The sequence below is a fragment of the Azolla caroliniana genome, unplaced genomic scaffold, assembly GCF_043228905.1.
Source record: "Azolla caroliniana isolate FFs.n. ecotype wild unplaced genomic scaffold, voAzoCaro1.0.p SCAF_1, whole genome shotgun sequence".
Classification (NCBI taxonomy): domain Eukaryota; kingdom Viridiplantae; phylum Streptophyta; class Polypodiopsida; order Salviniales; family Salviniaceae; genus Azolla; species Azolla caroliniana.
Genome location: NW_028230436.1, coordinates 28,471,268 through 28,486,632, shown reverse-complemented (window position 1 = coordinate 28,486,632; position 15,365 = coordinate 28,471,268). Strand labels below are relative to the sequence as shown.

At 37.6% G+C, this 15,365-nt stretch overlaps 3 protein-coding genes across 3 annotated transcripts; 2 read left to right on the top strand and 1 right to left on the bottom strand.

The window, feature by feature from the left end:
- The first annotated feature begins 2,759 nt into the window (after positions 1-2,759).
- Positions 2,760-5,837, top strand: LOC147869454 (kinetochore protein). The gene is made up of 4 exons (XM_087329715.1): positions 2,760-3,932; positions 4,012-4,270; positions 4,360-4,494; positions 5,221-5,837. The coding sequence occupies exons 1-4, from the start codon at positions 2,836-2,838 to the stop codon at positions 5,449-5,451; spliced, it is 1,722 nt and encodes a 573-aa protein (XP_087185841.1). The 5' UTR covers positions 2,760-2,835; the 3' UTR covers positions 5,452-5,837.
- A 704-nt stretch (positions 5,838-6,541) lies between these two features.
- On the bottom strand, positions 6,542-9,977 carry LOC147869453 (cytochrome b-c1 complex subunit 6-1, mitochondrial-like). Its single transcript, XM_087329704.1, has 4 exons — positions 9,838-9,977; positions 8,489-8,579; positions 6,910-6,999; positions 6,542-6,811 (listed from the first exon to the last, which is right to left on the bottom strand). Coding segments are annotated over exons 1-4 (216 nt in total). The 5' UTR covers positions 9,840-9,977; the 3' UTR covers positions 6,542-6,778.
- A 1,946-nt stretch (positions 9,978-11,923) lies between these two features.
- On the top strand, positions 11,924-14,247 carry LOC147869452 (putative pentatricopeptide repeat-containing protein At3g05240). The gene has a single exon (XM_087329603.1). The coding sequence runs from the start codon at positions 11,977-11,979 to the stop codon at positions 13,951-13,953; it is 1,977 nt and encodes a 658-aa protein (XP_087185729.1). The 5' UTR covers positions 11,924-11,976; the 3' UTR covers positions 13,954-14,247.
- Positions 14,248-15,365: the final 1,118 nt, after the last annotated feature.

Here is a 15,365-nt window from a genome sequence, read left to right as displayed (position 1 = left end):
AGGGGAAAGTTGGGGTGAACGGTTAAACCCACAAGGACATGAATTTATAGTGCAGGGCGGTAGCGTGTTCCAATGTGATGGGGTGAGACCATGCACAAATTCTGAAATTTTTGAGGAGATTTGGCTTATGGTGGCCTATTTGACGGACTGACACATCTAGATTAGGCGTTGTAAGGTTGTTTTTCAGCAGCAAAAGATCTCATGCGGGGAGATGATGTTAAATATCTGGTTATCTTGTGGCTTGGTTGCGTGGTCAGTATGATTCGATTCAAGGGGATTCAGAATAAGCAGAAAGGGCAAGGTCAAAGTTCTTGCTGAAATGGAGTAGCTCTCCCATGCTAGCCAAATCTTCATCGAGGCCTAAGTGGAATTACCAAGCACCTAGGTGGTTGTTTCCACTGATGGCTCCCAATATTGTACATGGGTTGTAATTATGTATGTATAACTGACACAAATGTGCGTCAGTGAGTTGTAGAGTCGTGGTAAAATAGGGTTTAATTCAATTTTGCTTGAGGTAAGGATCGGTTGAGTTTTTTTGCTATTTTTGGTTGATAGTTTTGGAGTTGTTTCTCCAAGTTGTATATGTTGATCCCATTGTGGATTTGGATAAACTTTGTTGTATTCTATTTGCTAACTAATGCAAAGTAGTGGTTTTTTGGAAAAAGAAGAAGAAGGATCGTTGTTCTACTCACTCATTGAATGATTGTTTCTTGGTAGTGATGGTTTTAAAACTTTTGTGCGAGTTTATCGTTTTGTTTGATTATTAACATTAAATGAAAGCACGTGCCCAATATCCAAAGACAATTGAGAAGGCAATGAAGTGTGTGTTATTTCTTATTGGCATCCTGAAGGACCTTTGTATTCTTTCACATGTTAGTAAACATGGCAATACACTTCTTTTGGCTTCATTTTGTTAGAAATCCAAGGCCATGGAAGAATCCCGTTGATGGGCAGGTTGCGTCTATAATTTATTTCCTACTTTTGATTATGAAAAATGTTGACGCAATATCATGCGCTAATTGAATGAGGTTGCATTTGAGGAAAGGAATTTTCTTTAGGTTTATCACATGGTAAAACGGGAACTCATGCAAATGACAACATGGTGAAGGAGAAGATTGTATACATAGTGGAACTTCTTCCTTCACAAACATCAAGTATTCCCAAGTGGAAATGAGTTTTTGTGAAGACATGATGTTACTACTTATATGTGGCAACCTTCCTTGAAACTCCATGCATTTGTTTCATATGTATGGAATTTCGAATGATTATAATGTTTTGGAGGTGAAGACTCAAATCTTGATTTACTCGACTGTTAAGTTAAGGATGAGTATGAAAATTTATCTCATGGAGTCCTTCAATATAGGATACATGAGCCACAGGTTTTCAATAGATGATACAAGGACATTATACACACATTTGTTTTCATGTCATGCATATGTATCACATATATGTTGTTTTCGTCTTGCATAATTGCGCGCACTACATCCTTCTTAGTCACTAGCAGTTACCAAATTATTACACTCATGTCGATGTCTAATGACATATTGTTGTCGCATGGTCATCAGGAGAAGTGACATATTGTTGTCGCATGGTCATCAGGAGAAGTGACAGGTAACGTAACAAACATGCAAGATGCCCATCTCATATTCCATTCCATGAGAAAGTGTTTCTGCGGTCAGCAAAGGTGGGGCGGGCCAACTTTTGGCGATGGCTTTAAAACACAAACACACATTTAGACGGGGCATATGCTTTTTGTCTATACATACAATGATCGAGGAGAATTTGGGGCAAACCATGGTAGAGCCGTTATGGATGTTTTGTATATACATATAGTAATCGGGAGAAAACATTTGGGCCCATTCACTTTGGGGGGGGGGGGTTCAGAGAGTTGGGTCACGATCAAACATTGTCCAGATCGTATCGTATTGTCGCCATCATCCGGACGGACAACAAAGTTTATGTTATTATGTATGTATATGGATGTGATCTCTTTCTTTTGGGTTATTGATTTATAGCTTTTTGCTTTTGGCCACTCTTGGCCCTGTTCTTCCTTCCCCTGCTCTCTTCTTCTGGTTTTTGAATTATAACTTTTTGATTTTTGGCCGCGCTGCCCCTGTTCTTCCCCTGCTCCCTCAGAAGATCTCTCTTGTTTTCGTTTTTGCGATTTCCCGCTCGATCGATGTGCTCCCACTCCGAAGAAAGAGCAGAAGGAGAACAGACGACGGAAATGATGACTGGGTAAGAACGTGGAACGAAGACAGCCAGGAGTAAGACTGTAAAAGACAGAAGGAAGGAGGAAGATAGAAAGAATGGATTTCGACACCCCAATGAACAGGTATCCTCTTACATTTAGATCTATCTGCAAGTTTCTCTTTTGTTCATTCGTTACAACTTCTTGGATAGCATCACAGGTCTAGATTGCTATTTTGTTTTTGTACATGGAGAAGTTTTTACGGTTATTTGAATGTTGTAACAAGTTTAGAGTGTTTACCTATACGGTAAAGCTGTTTGCGTCTATTTTAATGCCGTCACAGCTGATATATAGGATTTTCTGGATGATATTACAGGAGCATAGTGGTTTTTTCCACATGGTAAAAGCTTTAGGTTTTCAGAGTGCTATATATAGTGTTTTTGCGTAGGTGCAAATTATTTTTGTACATGCTAAAGCTAGAGAGAGAGAGAGAGGTAGACTTTCGGAATGTTCTTTGGGGGTCAAATTTATCGGATGGGACTTACAGGGGACAGAAATGTTGTTTTTTATAACAGTTATCTTTGGTGCAGATAATGGTATTACATGTTGCATCCAAGCGGAGAGAGTGAGAAGTAAATTAAAGAATGGCTGGGAGAGGGAATCTAAGCAAACCCTCTCGAAATGCTGCCCCACCCCCTCGATACTCATTGGCTGGACCAGGCAGACCTAGCCTTTCTCGTCGCTCCTCAGTCATATATGGAAAAGGGTCTCAACCCCGGCAAGATCCACGACCAATCAATGACAAATCTTTCCAAACTTCCAGTATGCGCCGCCTTGTCGAATATCTCACCACACATGGCTATACTTTCCCTATCTCTCCCAAATTGCTACCTTCAGGTAAAGATATCCATAACATGATCGAGTTTCTTTTCCAGCAAGTCGATCACACTTATCGCCTCATCAAGCTCGAAGATGATGTGCCCTTATTCTTTCGAGTATTGGGCTACCCTTGCCAGATCAGCAAAAGTGCGTTATATGCTGCTGGGTCTCCACACTCATGGCCCAATCTTCTTGCTGCCCTTGCTTGGCTCGTTGACCTATTGAATGGCTGTGAAAAAGAGGCATCTGGAAAATCTGAAAATGATGCTGAATTTGATTCAATATTAGAATATGTGGCACAAAGCTACTCTTGTTTCTTGCAAGGTGATGATGCAGGTTGTGCAGTTCTGGATGAACAAATTACCTTTCAGAGCTCTGAAGCCACAGATGAAGCTAGGCAGAATGCTCAACTCATAGCCGAGCAGATAACTGAACTTGAGGCTAAACTTCAAGGTTTGCAATCCGAGCTTAATCCTGTTGTTGCTCTCGAAACGAAGAAATCTATGCTTCTTTCAGATTCTGGGAAGTTTCACTCACTTATTCAGAATCTCACATCGCACAAGGCGAGCCATGAGAAGAAGGTAGAACAACATAAACAACAGCTTGAATCAAAAAAAGCTGAACTAGAGACAATAACTGCTGAGAACCAGTCTCTGGCACAGCGTGTTGCTATTCAGACGGTCAAGGTGGAAGACATCGATAAGATGTCTAGAGAATTGGCAAGAGTTTCAGAAGATTTGCTATCAGCTTCTACTTCGAGGAAGCAGAAGGAGAAAGAAACTTGGGATTTAGAGGTTCTTGTATCTAAGACACTGAAGAAACTTGAGAATATTGCTCTTGAATCAAATCATGCAATGAAGAGGTATCTCTATACTCCCCTGTTTTTTGAGGTGTGTGATTATGTGATATCACATTACTAACGGCCTATTAGTGATCTTTAGATTAAAAGTATTCAATGGCTCTGGAAACCCATTTGAGATCCACTTGAATCCGAGAGGTGAAACTGCACAAGATATGATTGGAATTGACATCAAGAAGACTATAAGACCGCATTTGAGTGCCATGCTAGATGACATGGAGAAGAGCGTACGAGAGAAGTGGAAAGAATCCACTGATATCTTAAAGGAAATAAGCTCGAAAGAGGATGCACTGCAAGAGAAACAAGCTAGTAATGTACAGTTGGAATCAAAAATGAAGGAGGTATTTTGTTTCGAGCTACACATGCTCTCTTTGTTTTTGTTTTCAAATGGGAATCGTTTGTTATTTTGATGGAATAAATTTGGGGCCAGCTTGAGGCTGTTTGCAAAAAGAGGCAGGAGAAATTGGATTCCATTCTGTTGGCAATTCAAAAGATTCGGACACGAATAGATGAAAGTGAAGAAAAACTCAAAGCTCGCGAGCTTGAAAGTGCAGAAAGATACGAGGTATTACCTTTAATTGCTTATGAGCTCTCATGGTTTGTAGAGTGAGTGCTAAGTGTAATCAAAATATTCTTGGTCTGAATGTGGAAGGAAGAGCGTCATGTTCTACAGGATAATTAAAAAAATACAGAACAATGAGAGTTGACTTCTTGAAATTTGCTAGGTTTAAATTTGGTGGGTGTTGATTTAAACTTGCTAAACACAAACTTAACCAATCTTTATAATCTTGCTAAGCTTACACCCTTAGTTTTCAAGTAAGGAGGAAATCTTATTGCCAAAGTCTCTCTCTCTCTCTCTCTCTCTCTCCCCCCCCCCCAAAGTATGAATATCCCTTCTTAGGAAGGAGTCACACAGCAAGAAAACTTGTGTACTTAGGTCCCATGGATGCTAAAGAAGATGTAATCTAATCTCTCTCTCTCTCTCTCTCTCTCTCTCTCTCTCTCAGAGCAGATCCAAAAACATTTCTTTCCCCCACTGAAGATGTTTTAGCATTTTAAAAACTAGTAACAACACTATCGGTGTCTTAAAAGTATTAATAAAGGTGTTTTTATATTCTTCCCTGAAATCTTGCCCTTTCACCAAGCTGCTGTGAAAAGCTATGAAGCGTATTAGTATGTTTTCGTTTATATTATTATGAAAGGATGGATGCTTTATTGATATATTGGAGTGTTACAGATGTCTTTTTTATATTTCCCTAACTTTTAATCAATTATTTTCCATGTACTTAAGACTGCCAAAAAGGAGCTTGAGCAGACCGAGGTTTTGTGTGAGAATGAAATACAGCAAGAGGCATCCAGGCTATTTGCAGTGTTTGACGCAGTGGCGGGATTCTTGGAACACACACATGTAAAGAATGTGGCACTTAGGGCTGAGGTAGACAAACTGAAAAACATGGCGAATGACAACTACATCCGTAGATTGAAGAATTTGCAATCAGATTCTTCTCTAGAGGAGACCTAACAGTATCAATGGAGAGATTCATTAATGGTAGCTTCTTAAAAAGAAATCTACGAGTTGGTCTTCATATATGTTGTAATACAAGTTGTTGAGCTTTTTAGGCATCTTCTGAAGGATTCTACTAGCGGAATTTCTTGATAAGTTGTAAAATAAGTTGCAATCCAATTCCTCCCCTGAATGTTTTTAGCATGATAATGAAATGTTATGAAAAGGAATGGATGGACATCTTGTGTCTGGACTTGACCCTATTTTGGGTAACCCTGATGGTTTTTGAGTTTTTACTCATTCTTTTGAAAGACATATCCACTTGATATGTTGTAATACAGTTGCTGCTTTATGCTGCAGTTTTGCATGTTGAATGTGGGAATGAGGATGCACTTTATGAAAAAGGAATGAATGATTGTATTTTTCCAATGGGGTAACATTTTCAAATATGGGCCATGATTTGCAGGAAGAATTTCTCCTTTATAGTGATTATTGATACACAGTTGACTAAAGGTTTTATAACAGAAGCTGGTTTGTTGTTTAGATTAAATATATATAATAACGGGTATTAACTATTCCACAATCATAGCAGAGTTATCAGGTCATGTTGCAAGACTGTGTTATATACATTATTATCGCTGACTCATATTTGGTTTAGTAGTATAGACTATTGCTTTTAAGACCCTGGATGTATCTGTATACTAGTATTATTTGTTGGAACAGAATGATTTTGATATGATGAAATTAGTTAAACATCACCAAACTTGAACCATGACAGCTATTCGGGATAAGTGCTGTTCAGGAGTGACCTACAGTCGGATATTTTTTCTACAATTAAACATTAAGTAGTTTGCTAGGATTTTTTAATTATTCACGACAAATCATTTCACAGTTAAAATGGCATTAAACACTATCCTCTAACAAGAAATACATATATTAGTGTTTTACTATCATAATAAAATATATATCCTTTTCTTAATGACAGTTTCTGACTAACGTATTTTCATTTCTTCACAATCTCTAAGCTATCCATTGTGAAGCCATTCAACATGCACCAACAATAGGCACAATTTCTTTCATAGACAAAACCTTAACAGTAAAGTAAAGATATTTGAAATGAAATTTGTCATTTCAGTATTGTCAAAACCGACATCAATTTGGGAAACAAATTGTTAAAAGGATTTAGTCCACATTATTTCGAATCAAAAACTTGGTTCTACTGAACTCATCAAGTTTCTTCACAGTATATATATACTCAAAACAATTGCTAGCCGTAACCCGAGGCAGCAGCTGAAATCAGATGACATATCAAAATAACATAAAAACTTTCCAAACTTGAATGTGTTCACTTAGTCTTGTTGAAAAGTTTTGGTGCCACCTACAAAAGAAAAAGATCAATACATTTAATTAACAGATCAATTTGGCATAACAAAACACTCCAGAAAGAAGCAGAAGGTTATAAATTCATGCACATACACATTTGTCAATGCACGACCAGAAATCAAAATACTGCCCTGTACAATGTTTATGCCCTGTTGTGTCTGCCTCGACTCGTTTAACACATGCCTGAAAAAAGTAAGAGCTAAAATACATCAAATTCCAAAAAAAAAAATATAATCACGAGGTAATACCCAAAATAGGGAAGAAATTCGCAAATACCAGCGCCCGATTTTTCTTTATTTCTCACAGGGAAATTCAAAGTGTTAATGAGAATCGTGTTAAAAAACTCATTTGCTCCAGCATGACAAAAATAGACTAGCCCACTTCTTATCTAGGTGGTCTGAGCTTACAGACTAAATGCACTTAAGTGAGTCAATCAGATAGAGGGTTAAAAAAACGAAGGGATGACAAGGAATGGGTCAAATGACTTGAGAGGTACTTCACACAAGCATATTATTAAGGGTCACTATAGCATTTCGCAGAGTCAAAAAGCAGCAGAAGTAATGAAACGACACACAACACCCATGTAGTTAAAATACCTATTTTAAAAATAGAGAAACAGCATGAAGAAAATAACTAGCCACCTTATCTTGGTAATCTGAGCTTACAGATTGAATGCATTGACGTGAGTCAATCGGAGAGAGAGGTGAAAACGAGTGAGATGGACATGATATGGAATGGATTGAATAGCTGAACACACACCGCATATAAGCATAGTATAGAAGTCACTCTAGCATTTTCAAAGTCGAAAAGAAGCAGTGTCTAACTCAAACCATGTAGCTGTCAATAATGTCTGAATACCAACGTAACAAAACAGCACACAACTAGCAATGGGCCCGGTTTTGGCTCAAACCGAACCGAAAAACCATGGCTTAACAGTTTATAGGTTCGAAAATAAATAAACGGTTTGGTTTGGTTTCAAATGTTACTAAACGGTTTCAATTCGATTCGGTTTTGAATTTAGCGTTTTATCGGCTTATCGGTTTCTATTTATGTGGTTCAGTTTAAATGTTTAAAGGTTTATAGGTTAAAAAATATTCATAAATTTTCCTTGTAGGCTCTAACTTTCAACTTTTAATTTTAAACTCTAGTTTTAACTTATTAAATTTTATATGCATTATATGTAGAGTCTCCTTTTCATTTATGATAATCAAATATGATAAGTGTGATGATCAAATTTATGATAAGTATGATGATCAAATTTATGATCCGTATGATGACAAAATTTATGATGATTTTCTCACACAAATTTATAATAAGTATGATGACGAATATCAATAAAAAATGGTTTGGTTTGGTTTGGTTTTGATTTATGATAAACCGGGTTGGTTTGGTTTGGTTTTAAATTTTTCGTAAACAGTTTGGTTTTAAACGGTTTGGTTTCTCCTATTCTTTAAACAGTTTGGTTTAACGGTTCGGTTCGGTTTAAATGGCTTCATAAATTTTAAACGGTTTGGTTCGGTTTTCATAAATGGTTTGGTTTGGTTTCAAGGCCAAGAAACCGAACCGAACCAAAACCGAACTGGGCCCATTGCTACACACAACACCCATATCGTTAAAGCATCCATTTCAGAGAACAAAAAGAAGTTCTGGGAAGAAGAACACCATAAATTACCTGATATTCTAGCAATGGTTTCACACATTTTGGTTTGCATAATTCCTCAAGGTCACGTTTGGGGTCGACAACCTCATCAGCTTCATCAGACCTTCACAGTAAAAAACTCAAGTCTTAATTGCCCAATTTCTTCACTATACCTTCTACACAATTAAACAAAATGTTATCAACTCTAATCACATACATATTACCTTGAAAGTACAGTTTATAGTTTATTCTTCAAATGTATGCAGATAGGACATAAATGAATGGATTGACGAATGTACATTGATTTGACTTGAAAATTATGTAATTCTCCTAACCTCCATAGTCTGCTAGCCATGTATAGCAATTCACACTTAGACTAAACTAATTTCTTTGGGTCCTAGACCTTATGTAAGGGTCGTGTTCAATATTGTAGTAAATCTATTTCTTCAATAATCCTTCAAACTTCTTGTCATGCAGGACCAACCATATGAATGAGCAATAATTTGAGCTTTTAATTACCAAACATTATGCTTCTATTATTCATAAATTTAAAGAATGACGAACCATCAATAAGATTCGAGTAGAAATCAATCCTTAAATTTGAAGGCCAAAGTAAAGGTTTCATAAAAAATTAAAAATTTTAAATATTTAAAGTTATTTTTAAGGCCAGCATGCTACTATGCGTTTAAAATTTTTTACAAAAAAAGTCATCCTGATTGTAAAATCGCCATTTTCTTTTTCACAAATCTAATTAATATTGATGCTGAAACAGCCCGAAATACTAGATAATGCTTTTCACAAGGCAGACTGCTACTTTCCATTTGACTTTGTTATTTTCATACACCATAAAACATCAATATACATGTATGTATATGCACCCTGTGCACCCTATACTTGAGAAACCTTAGTTAGTACGTGTCTGGGCAATTGACATACCACTTATCCATTCATATTGGGTTTCACTCTTGAAACCCTGAAAAAAAAATTGAGCTTCATGCTATGAATTGCTCATAGATACCTACGTAATGCTACGCCATATAAAAATATATATAAATGTGATTATAAAAAAACGAAAGGACATGCAAAAAAATATGAATCAAAGGTTATGATCCGAGAACAAAAACACACAAAAAGTACAGAGCGTGCTAAAGTCAAAAACTTGACAAGCTATAAATCTGGAATAATAATAATAACTTAAATTTGCATCCAGAAAAATGAACTTTACTGGAACCAACCTTACACAAAGCGATAGAAATCTGAGAAAAGGAAATAAGAACATTGTTGTTTCCAAACGAGGGACGAATATACAAATACAGAGGAGAGAGAAAAGAAGAAAGGGGGAGGTTTCCTCCAAAAGGGAATGGACGCATGAAGAAACTTACATGGTTATAGAGAGTCGAGAAGAAGCAAGCAGCTCTGTTTGGTTTGTTTTTTCTTCTTCTGCCTCTGTTTGTCCTGCAGATCCACAAGAACAGAAGGTAGAAAAATGAACCCTTTTTCTCCTTTGCCAAAAAACAGGAATATAAGGAGAGAAGGGGGGGGGGGGGGGGGGGGGGGGGTCTTGACCCTTTTCACACCACCACAACTTGGCATGGCATCCACCCAACCCACACGAGCTTTTGGTGCCAGTGACCCGGAGGGGGGGAGAGAGAGACCATATGGACTTGCATATGGAGCTATCTATAATGTATACATATGTGTGTACCTTGGTGTTTCTAACACCCAAAACGAGCTTTTTGTTCATCGACAATTGTCGGGGTTTACACGCGATGAAGAGACACAATTTTTTTGATGTTGTTCAATGTGTGAGTTGTGTTATCATAATTTAGGGGTATTTTGTCCAACAAGTAGGGGATATCTTGATGTTTTTGCTCGAAAAAGGGCTTCTGTGCTTAGGGAAAAGAGAACACGAGACAATGCATGTCTAGTGTTGCTTTCTCAACCATACATTAGGTTTGCATAGTTTCACCCTTTGTACCCATTGTTGGCCTTGTGCATCAGTCCAAGGCTTATCTTCATGTACCCAAACTTCTTTTGCTTTTCTTTGTTAGAAACTAGTGTGCAACTTGTTTTTGATGTTGATCATCCATGCTCCCCCTAAAGGTAGCGTGCACTTTGTTTTAGCAGCATACTTAAGCGAATAATGTTTGGAAGTGTCCAATCATCGAGATCATTTGTAGTTTAAAAAGTTGACAAAAACAATGTTGGTGCATAACTTTGTTTTATTTTTCTCATTCGATGCAATATTGTTAATAACAGACGATATAAAAGTTGAGCAATACAATGCTTTGATAACTAACACACTAGTGCATATCACATTGGGAAAGAATAAATGGGTGATCATGTGCACCTCTTTTTGAAAGTGTTGCCTTAAGTGATTTTGATGATATGTTGTTTAGGTTAATTAGTCTTTCACACATTGGTTGTTTGGGTTACCTAGTACAAGTCCATCTAATGATCGAGATATAAGCATTTGACACATTTGTATCATAAATTCACAATCCATTATTTATCAAGATTCCAATTGCATCATTTTACCAAAGCACTGACCCATCTACATAAGGCACCGTGGTAAATTATTGATAGATTCAAATTCTCAAATCCAAGTTGATAAAACAACATAGGTGTCAGACACAGTTGTTTGATACCTCTACTTCATACTTTCTATTTGCAATGCTCGTGTAGGGATGAACTCGAGCATGCATTGTTTTCTATTCAAAACGACATGCCATATATTACTTTGTAGACCACGAGTCTTAGTTGATGGACTTGGACGTGTTTCTAATTGGATTATCTAAAGCTTTCCGTGAGTCCATGAAGTGGATGCTTTGAAAATATGTGGCAAGGCGCAGTAGTCGATGGTCCAAAGTAATTCATAAGACCAAAGACAGAGACAGGAACCATGACACTTCAAAGGCATATATCCATTTAGACTATTGGCCAAGGGATATGTGATCTTTGATGCCTTGCATGATCAATCAAAGTTTATCCAATGGAATAGTTTTCAAAATTTGCCATTTGCCATTTATATATGCTACAAATCTAGTTCAAAGTGGCCAATGGAGGACTTTGGCAACCCTCATCTCAATAGTAATTTGATCATTAAACAACCCAAATATTAAGATGCGGCTCATGCTACTTTATGTAGCCCATAGATCCACCATTTGAGCGTAACCCTCAGCAAGGACCTCTCATATAAATGCACCGAATTGATCACCAAACCATCCAAATCTAAAGATGTGAATCGGATCTCGTTGAGAGACGCAACCCTAAAATTAGGATAGGGATGTTCCCACAAGATTGTCTTGTAATGGCTATATCACACCGCATTTAGGTGTCCGGGGGTAAAGACTGGTTTTTTTAAAAGCCTCATTTTATTCGATTACGAGAATCAAAAGCTGAAAGCGAGCTTCGAATACATATGTGTCAGCCGCGGCCCCAAGGACCCGAGAAATGCATATGTAGTGCCCACAAGGCTTTTATATCAAAGGTGTGGGGTTTAGGGTTTAAGGTGGACATGGATGGCTGCCAAGCTTCTCAGGCGATGTGAGATCGCCCAACACACATTGATCCTCAGGTACGCAGAACAAGAACTCCCATTGATCAGTCATAATCCATCATCATCACCATTGGCATCACCCTCGCCCCCATCAAACATATCATCGCCATGGTCACCATCACCATCACCATGTAAAGCTTCACGGGACCAGTTAGGGCATCCTCAGAGTATCATTGACACCGATACCAAAGACCCTGTTTCTGTATACGCTTCCCTGTTGAGGAAATGTGGTGAACTAAGAAGCTTCTCTCATGGTAAGAGAATCCACGACCTCCTTGTGGCGAAGGGAGGCTCAAATAGCATCGATGATAGCAACACATTCTTTGCGAATCTTCTTATACAAATGTATGGAAATTGTGGAGCTATAGCAGAGTCTGCCTCAATCTTCTATAACTTACCTTTCAAGAATGTATACTCATGGAACCTCCTTATGGGAGCATACATACAAAATGATCAAAATTTTAATGTTTATCCATTGTTTCTTCATATGCAAATGGAGAATTTCATACCAGATCAAGTCACATTTGTTACTGTGCTTTCATCTTGCTCAAGCATTTCAGGCCTTCTTGGTGGGCAATGGATTCACGTTAATATGCAATTCTTCGGATTGGAATATGACTCCATCGCGGGCACAGCTCTTCTTAACATGTATGGAAAATGTGGTAGCTTGAACAATGCATTGAGAGTGTTTGATCTAATACAAGAAAAGAATGTTATCTCTTGGAATGCCATGTTTGCCTTGTATACAAAATATGAGAGAGCAAAAGAAGCAATTCAATTGTTTCGATGTATGGAAATGGAAGGTATTATTCCCAATAAGGTCACTTTTATCACATTGCTTCCCGCTTGTACCAGCCTCAGCGACCTTTCACAAGGAAAAAGAATGCATGTTTACATTCTAAATGAAACATTTGACTCAGATGTGAAGGTGGAAAATGCATTACTTGATATGCATGGAAAATGTGGAGATTTGGAGCTAGCACACTATGTTTTTGTGTCTATGTCAGAACGAGATGTTATATCGTGGAATGTAATGGCTGAAGCTTACATTCATCAAGGTCAAAATGAAGAAGCATTTAATCTTTTCAAGCAAATGCGAGAAGAAGGTATTCTGCCCGATGAAGTTAGTTGCATAACATTACTCTCTGCATGTGTAAATGAGGGCTCCTTAATGGAAGGAAAACGCTTACATTGTTTTCTATCAGGAGGAAAGGACGAATCAGATGTTATATCTGGAACTGCTCTTGTTAACATGTATGCCAAATGTGGGGACTTACATGGTGCAAAACTAACATTCGGCAAAATGCAACAAAAGAATGTTATATCTTGGAATGCGATGGTTGCTGCCTATGCACAACATGGATCAAGCGAATTTTGCTTTCATCTATTTGAAGAGATGTTATGCAAAGGTGTTCGAGCGACTGATTCGACCTATTTTAGTATACTCTCGGCATGTAGCCATGCTGGCTTATTGTATGAGGGCTGTTTTTGGTTTGAGTTTATGGTTAGTTTTCATGGTATTGAACCAACCACAGAACACTTCAATTGCATGGTTGATCTTCTTGGGAGGTCAGGACAACTAGATAATGGAGAAGCCTTGCTCTATAGCATGTCTTCTTTTCGACCAAATGCGGCTTCTTGGGCTACTTTGTTAGCTAGTTGTAAAGCTCATTCAGATGTGGACCGGGGAATCCGAATTATAAGACAAGTGATAAGAACAGATCCAGAAAGTGCCGCACCTTATGTGTCAATATCAAACATATATGCAGCTCTTGGGCGATGGGATGAAGCTGAAAAGATACAAGAAAGAAGGAAAGGTGTTAAGAAGCAACGTGAGAGGGTAACTGATTATGACTTTATGGATGATGACAATGATGATTTTTTCTTCATGAGTATTCAAGAATCAGATAGAAAAAATCAAAACTTTTTCACATTCTGAAGCTTGACCATGTCCAGAATTTGCTATTGGTTGCAACAAAAAGGAAGATGTACAATAATGCCAACATGTATGTGTAAAAGAAGCAAAACAAATAGGGCTCAGCTTTTACTCTTTAGAAATGAAAAATGTCACATCTCTTTATCTAAGCACTTGCTTCATCTGCCCAACATAAGGGCTCCAAAACCAAATACTAATATGATTGATCATCTGTCACCAAAACTATATACTGAATCACGGCTAAGTCCACGGAGTTGTGCAAAGATAATTAGAGTCACACTTTATCGAGCATCTTTGTAGCCCAAATTTTTTTAAATCTTCAACAATGACTAATTAACCTAAATTTATCCATCTCTAATTGATAAAAATGAAATGTTAGTGTCTAAGGTGGTTGAAGACAGTTGGGATTGATGGTGGAATAGATGCATTGTGGTGATGACAGGAAATTTTGAGAAGTTGAGGAATGTGTGGAAGAAAAGGACGTTTCATAGGTAAGTTTGAAAGACAAAATGTTTTTTTTTGTTTGTAAAGCATGAACATGTAGTGGAATACATTTGTAACAAATTAATATAACAAGGTTTCATAATGATAAGAGGCTAACATTGATTAACGTGATGAAGATTTTGTAGCATTTTTGTAGATTTGGTTCCTCATGAGTTGCCATGTCTTCAGTGTAACTCATAAATAATTGGTCCTTCCCTTTCTCTAATTCAACTAGAAATCCCCCTCTTCTTTGAATTTGGTCGGGAAAGGTGATGTGCTATTATATTAGTCGTGACTAGTGAGGCCCATGGCTACCTCTCTTTGTAGTTGGGCTCTTATCTCTCTACACATAATTATACCAATTCTTTGGAGGCATTGTGCTTGAATTTTATCTCCCTATCTAAGACTTAAGTACATGGCAATGATTAAATCACAATTGAGCATAGAGTTTCAATCATGACCTATGCCAACTTTGCAAGAGTGCAACAAAGGATTCTTCCATCAAGGAGTTTGGTAGATTGTTCAAGTGTACACTACATTTGCTTCCTTGAGAAAAGTATACTTTGGATGGTACTGCGCATTTTGTTTGCGTAGAACACTAACGTAAATCCACTAAAGTGTGCATGATCCATTGTTACACCAATGATAAGTCACTGAGAGTTCATGTCAACGAGGCACTAGTGTGGTGGGGGGGGCAAGAATATAATCCATTGCGCTACGCTATGCCTAAGCAAATAAGGCACTTGGTAGTTGATACATGTGCGGTTTGACATGTATGTAGATCTTCATCTCCAAAGGTATCTTCCATAGTGAAATCTCTAGACAATTTGGATCCTTAACCCAAACACAACAATGACATTATAAATTTGGACATTTATTTAAAGTATCAAAGCAGTGGTGGCCTCTTTCTTATCATTGAAGTCTCAAAGCAA

Bases quoted from the DNA above. Each gene is read 5' to 3' on its own strand.
- LOC147869454 (XM_087329715.1), top strand. From the start codon at position 2,836: ATGGCTGGGAGAGGGAATCTAAGCAAACCCTCTCGAAATGCTGCCCCA. The intron at 3,933-4,011 runs GTATCTCTATAC...AGTGATCTTTAG, and splicing joins TCAAATCATGCAATGAAGAG to ATTAAAAGTATTCAATGGCT. The intron at 4,271-4,359 runs GTATTTTGTTTC...ATTTGGGGCCAG, and splicing joins TGGAATCAAAAATGAAGGAG to CTTGAGGCTGTTTGCAAAAA.
- LOC147869453 (XM_087329704.1), bottom strand. The intron at 7,000-8,488 runs GTAATTTATGGT...TACTTTTTTCAG, and splicing joins AACCATTGCTAGAATATCAG to GCATGTGTTAAACGAGTCGA. The intron at 6,812-6,909 runs GTATGTGCATGA...TTTCTTTTGTAG, and splicing joins GGTCGTGCATTGACAAATGT to GTGGCACCAAAACTTTTCAA.
- LOC147869452 (XM_087329603.1), top strand. From the start codon at position 11,977: ATGGCTGCCAAGCTTCTCAGGCGATGTGAGATCGCCCAACACACATTG.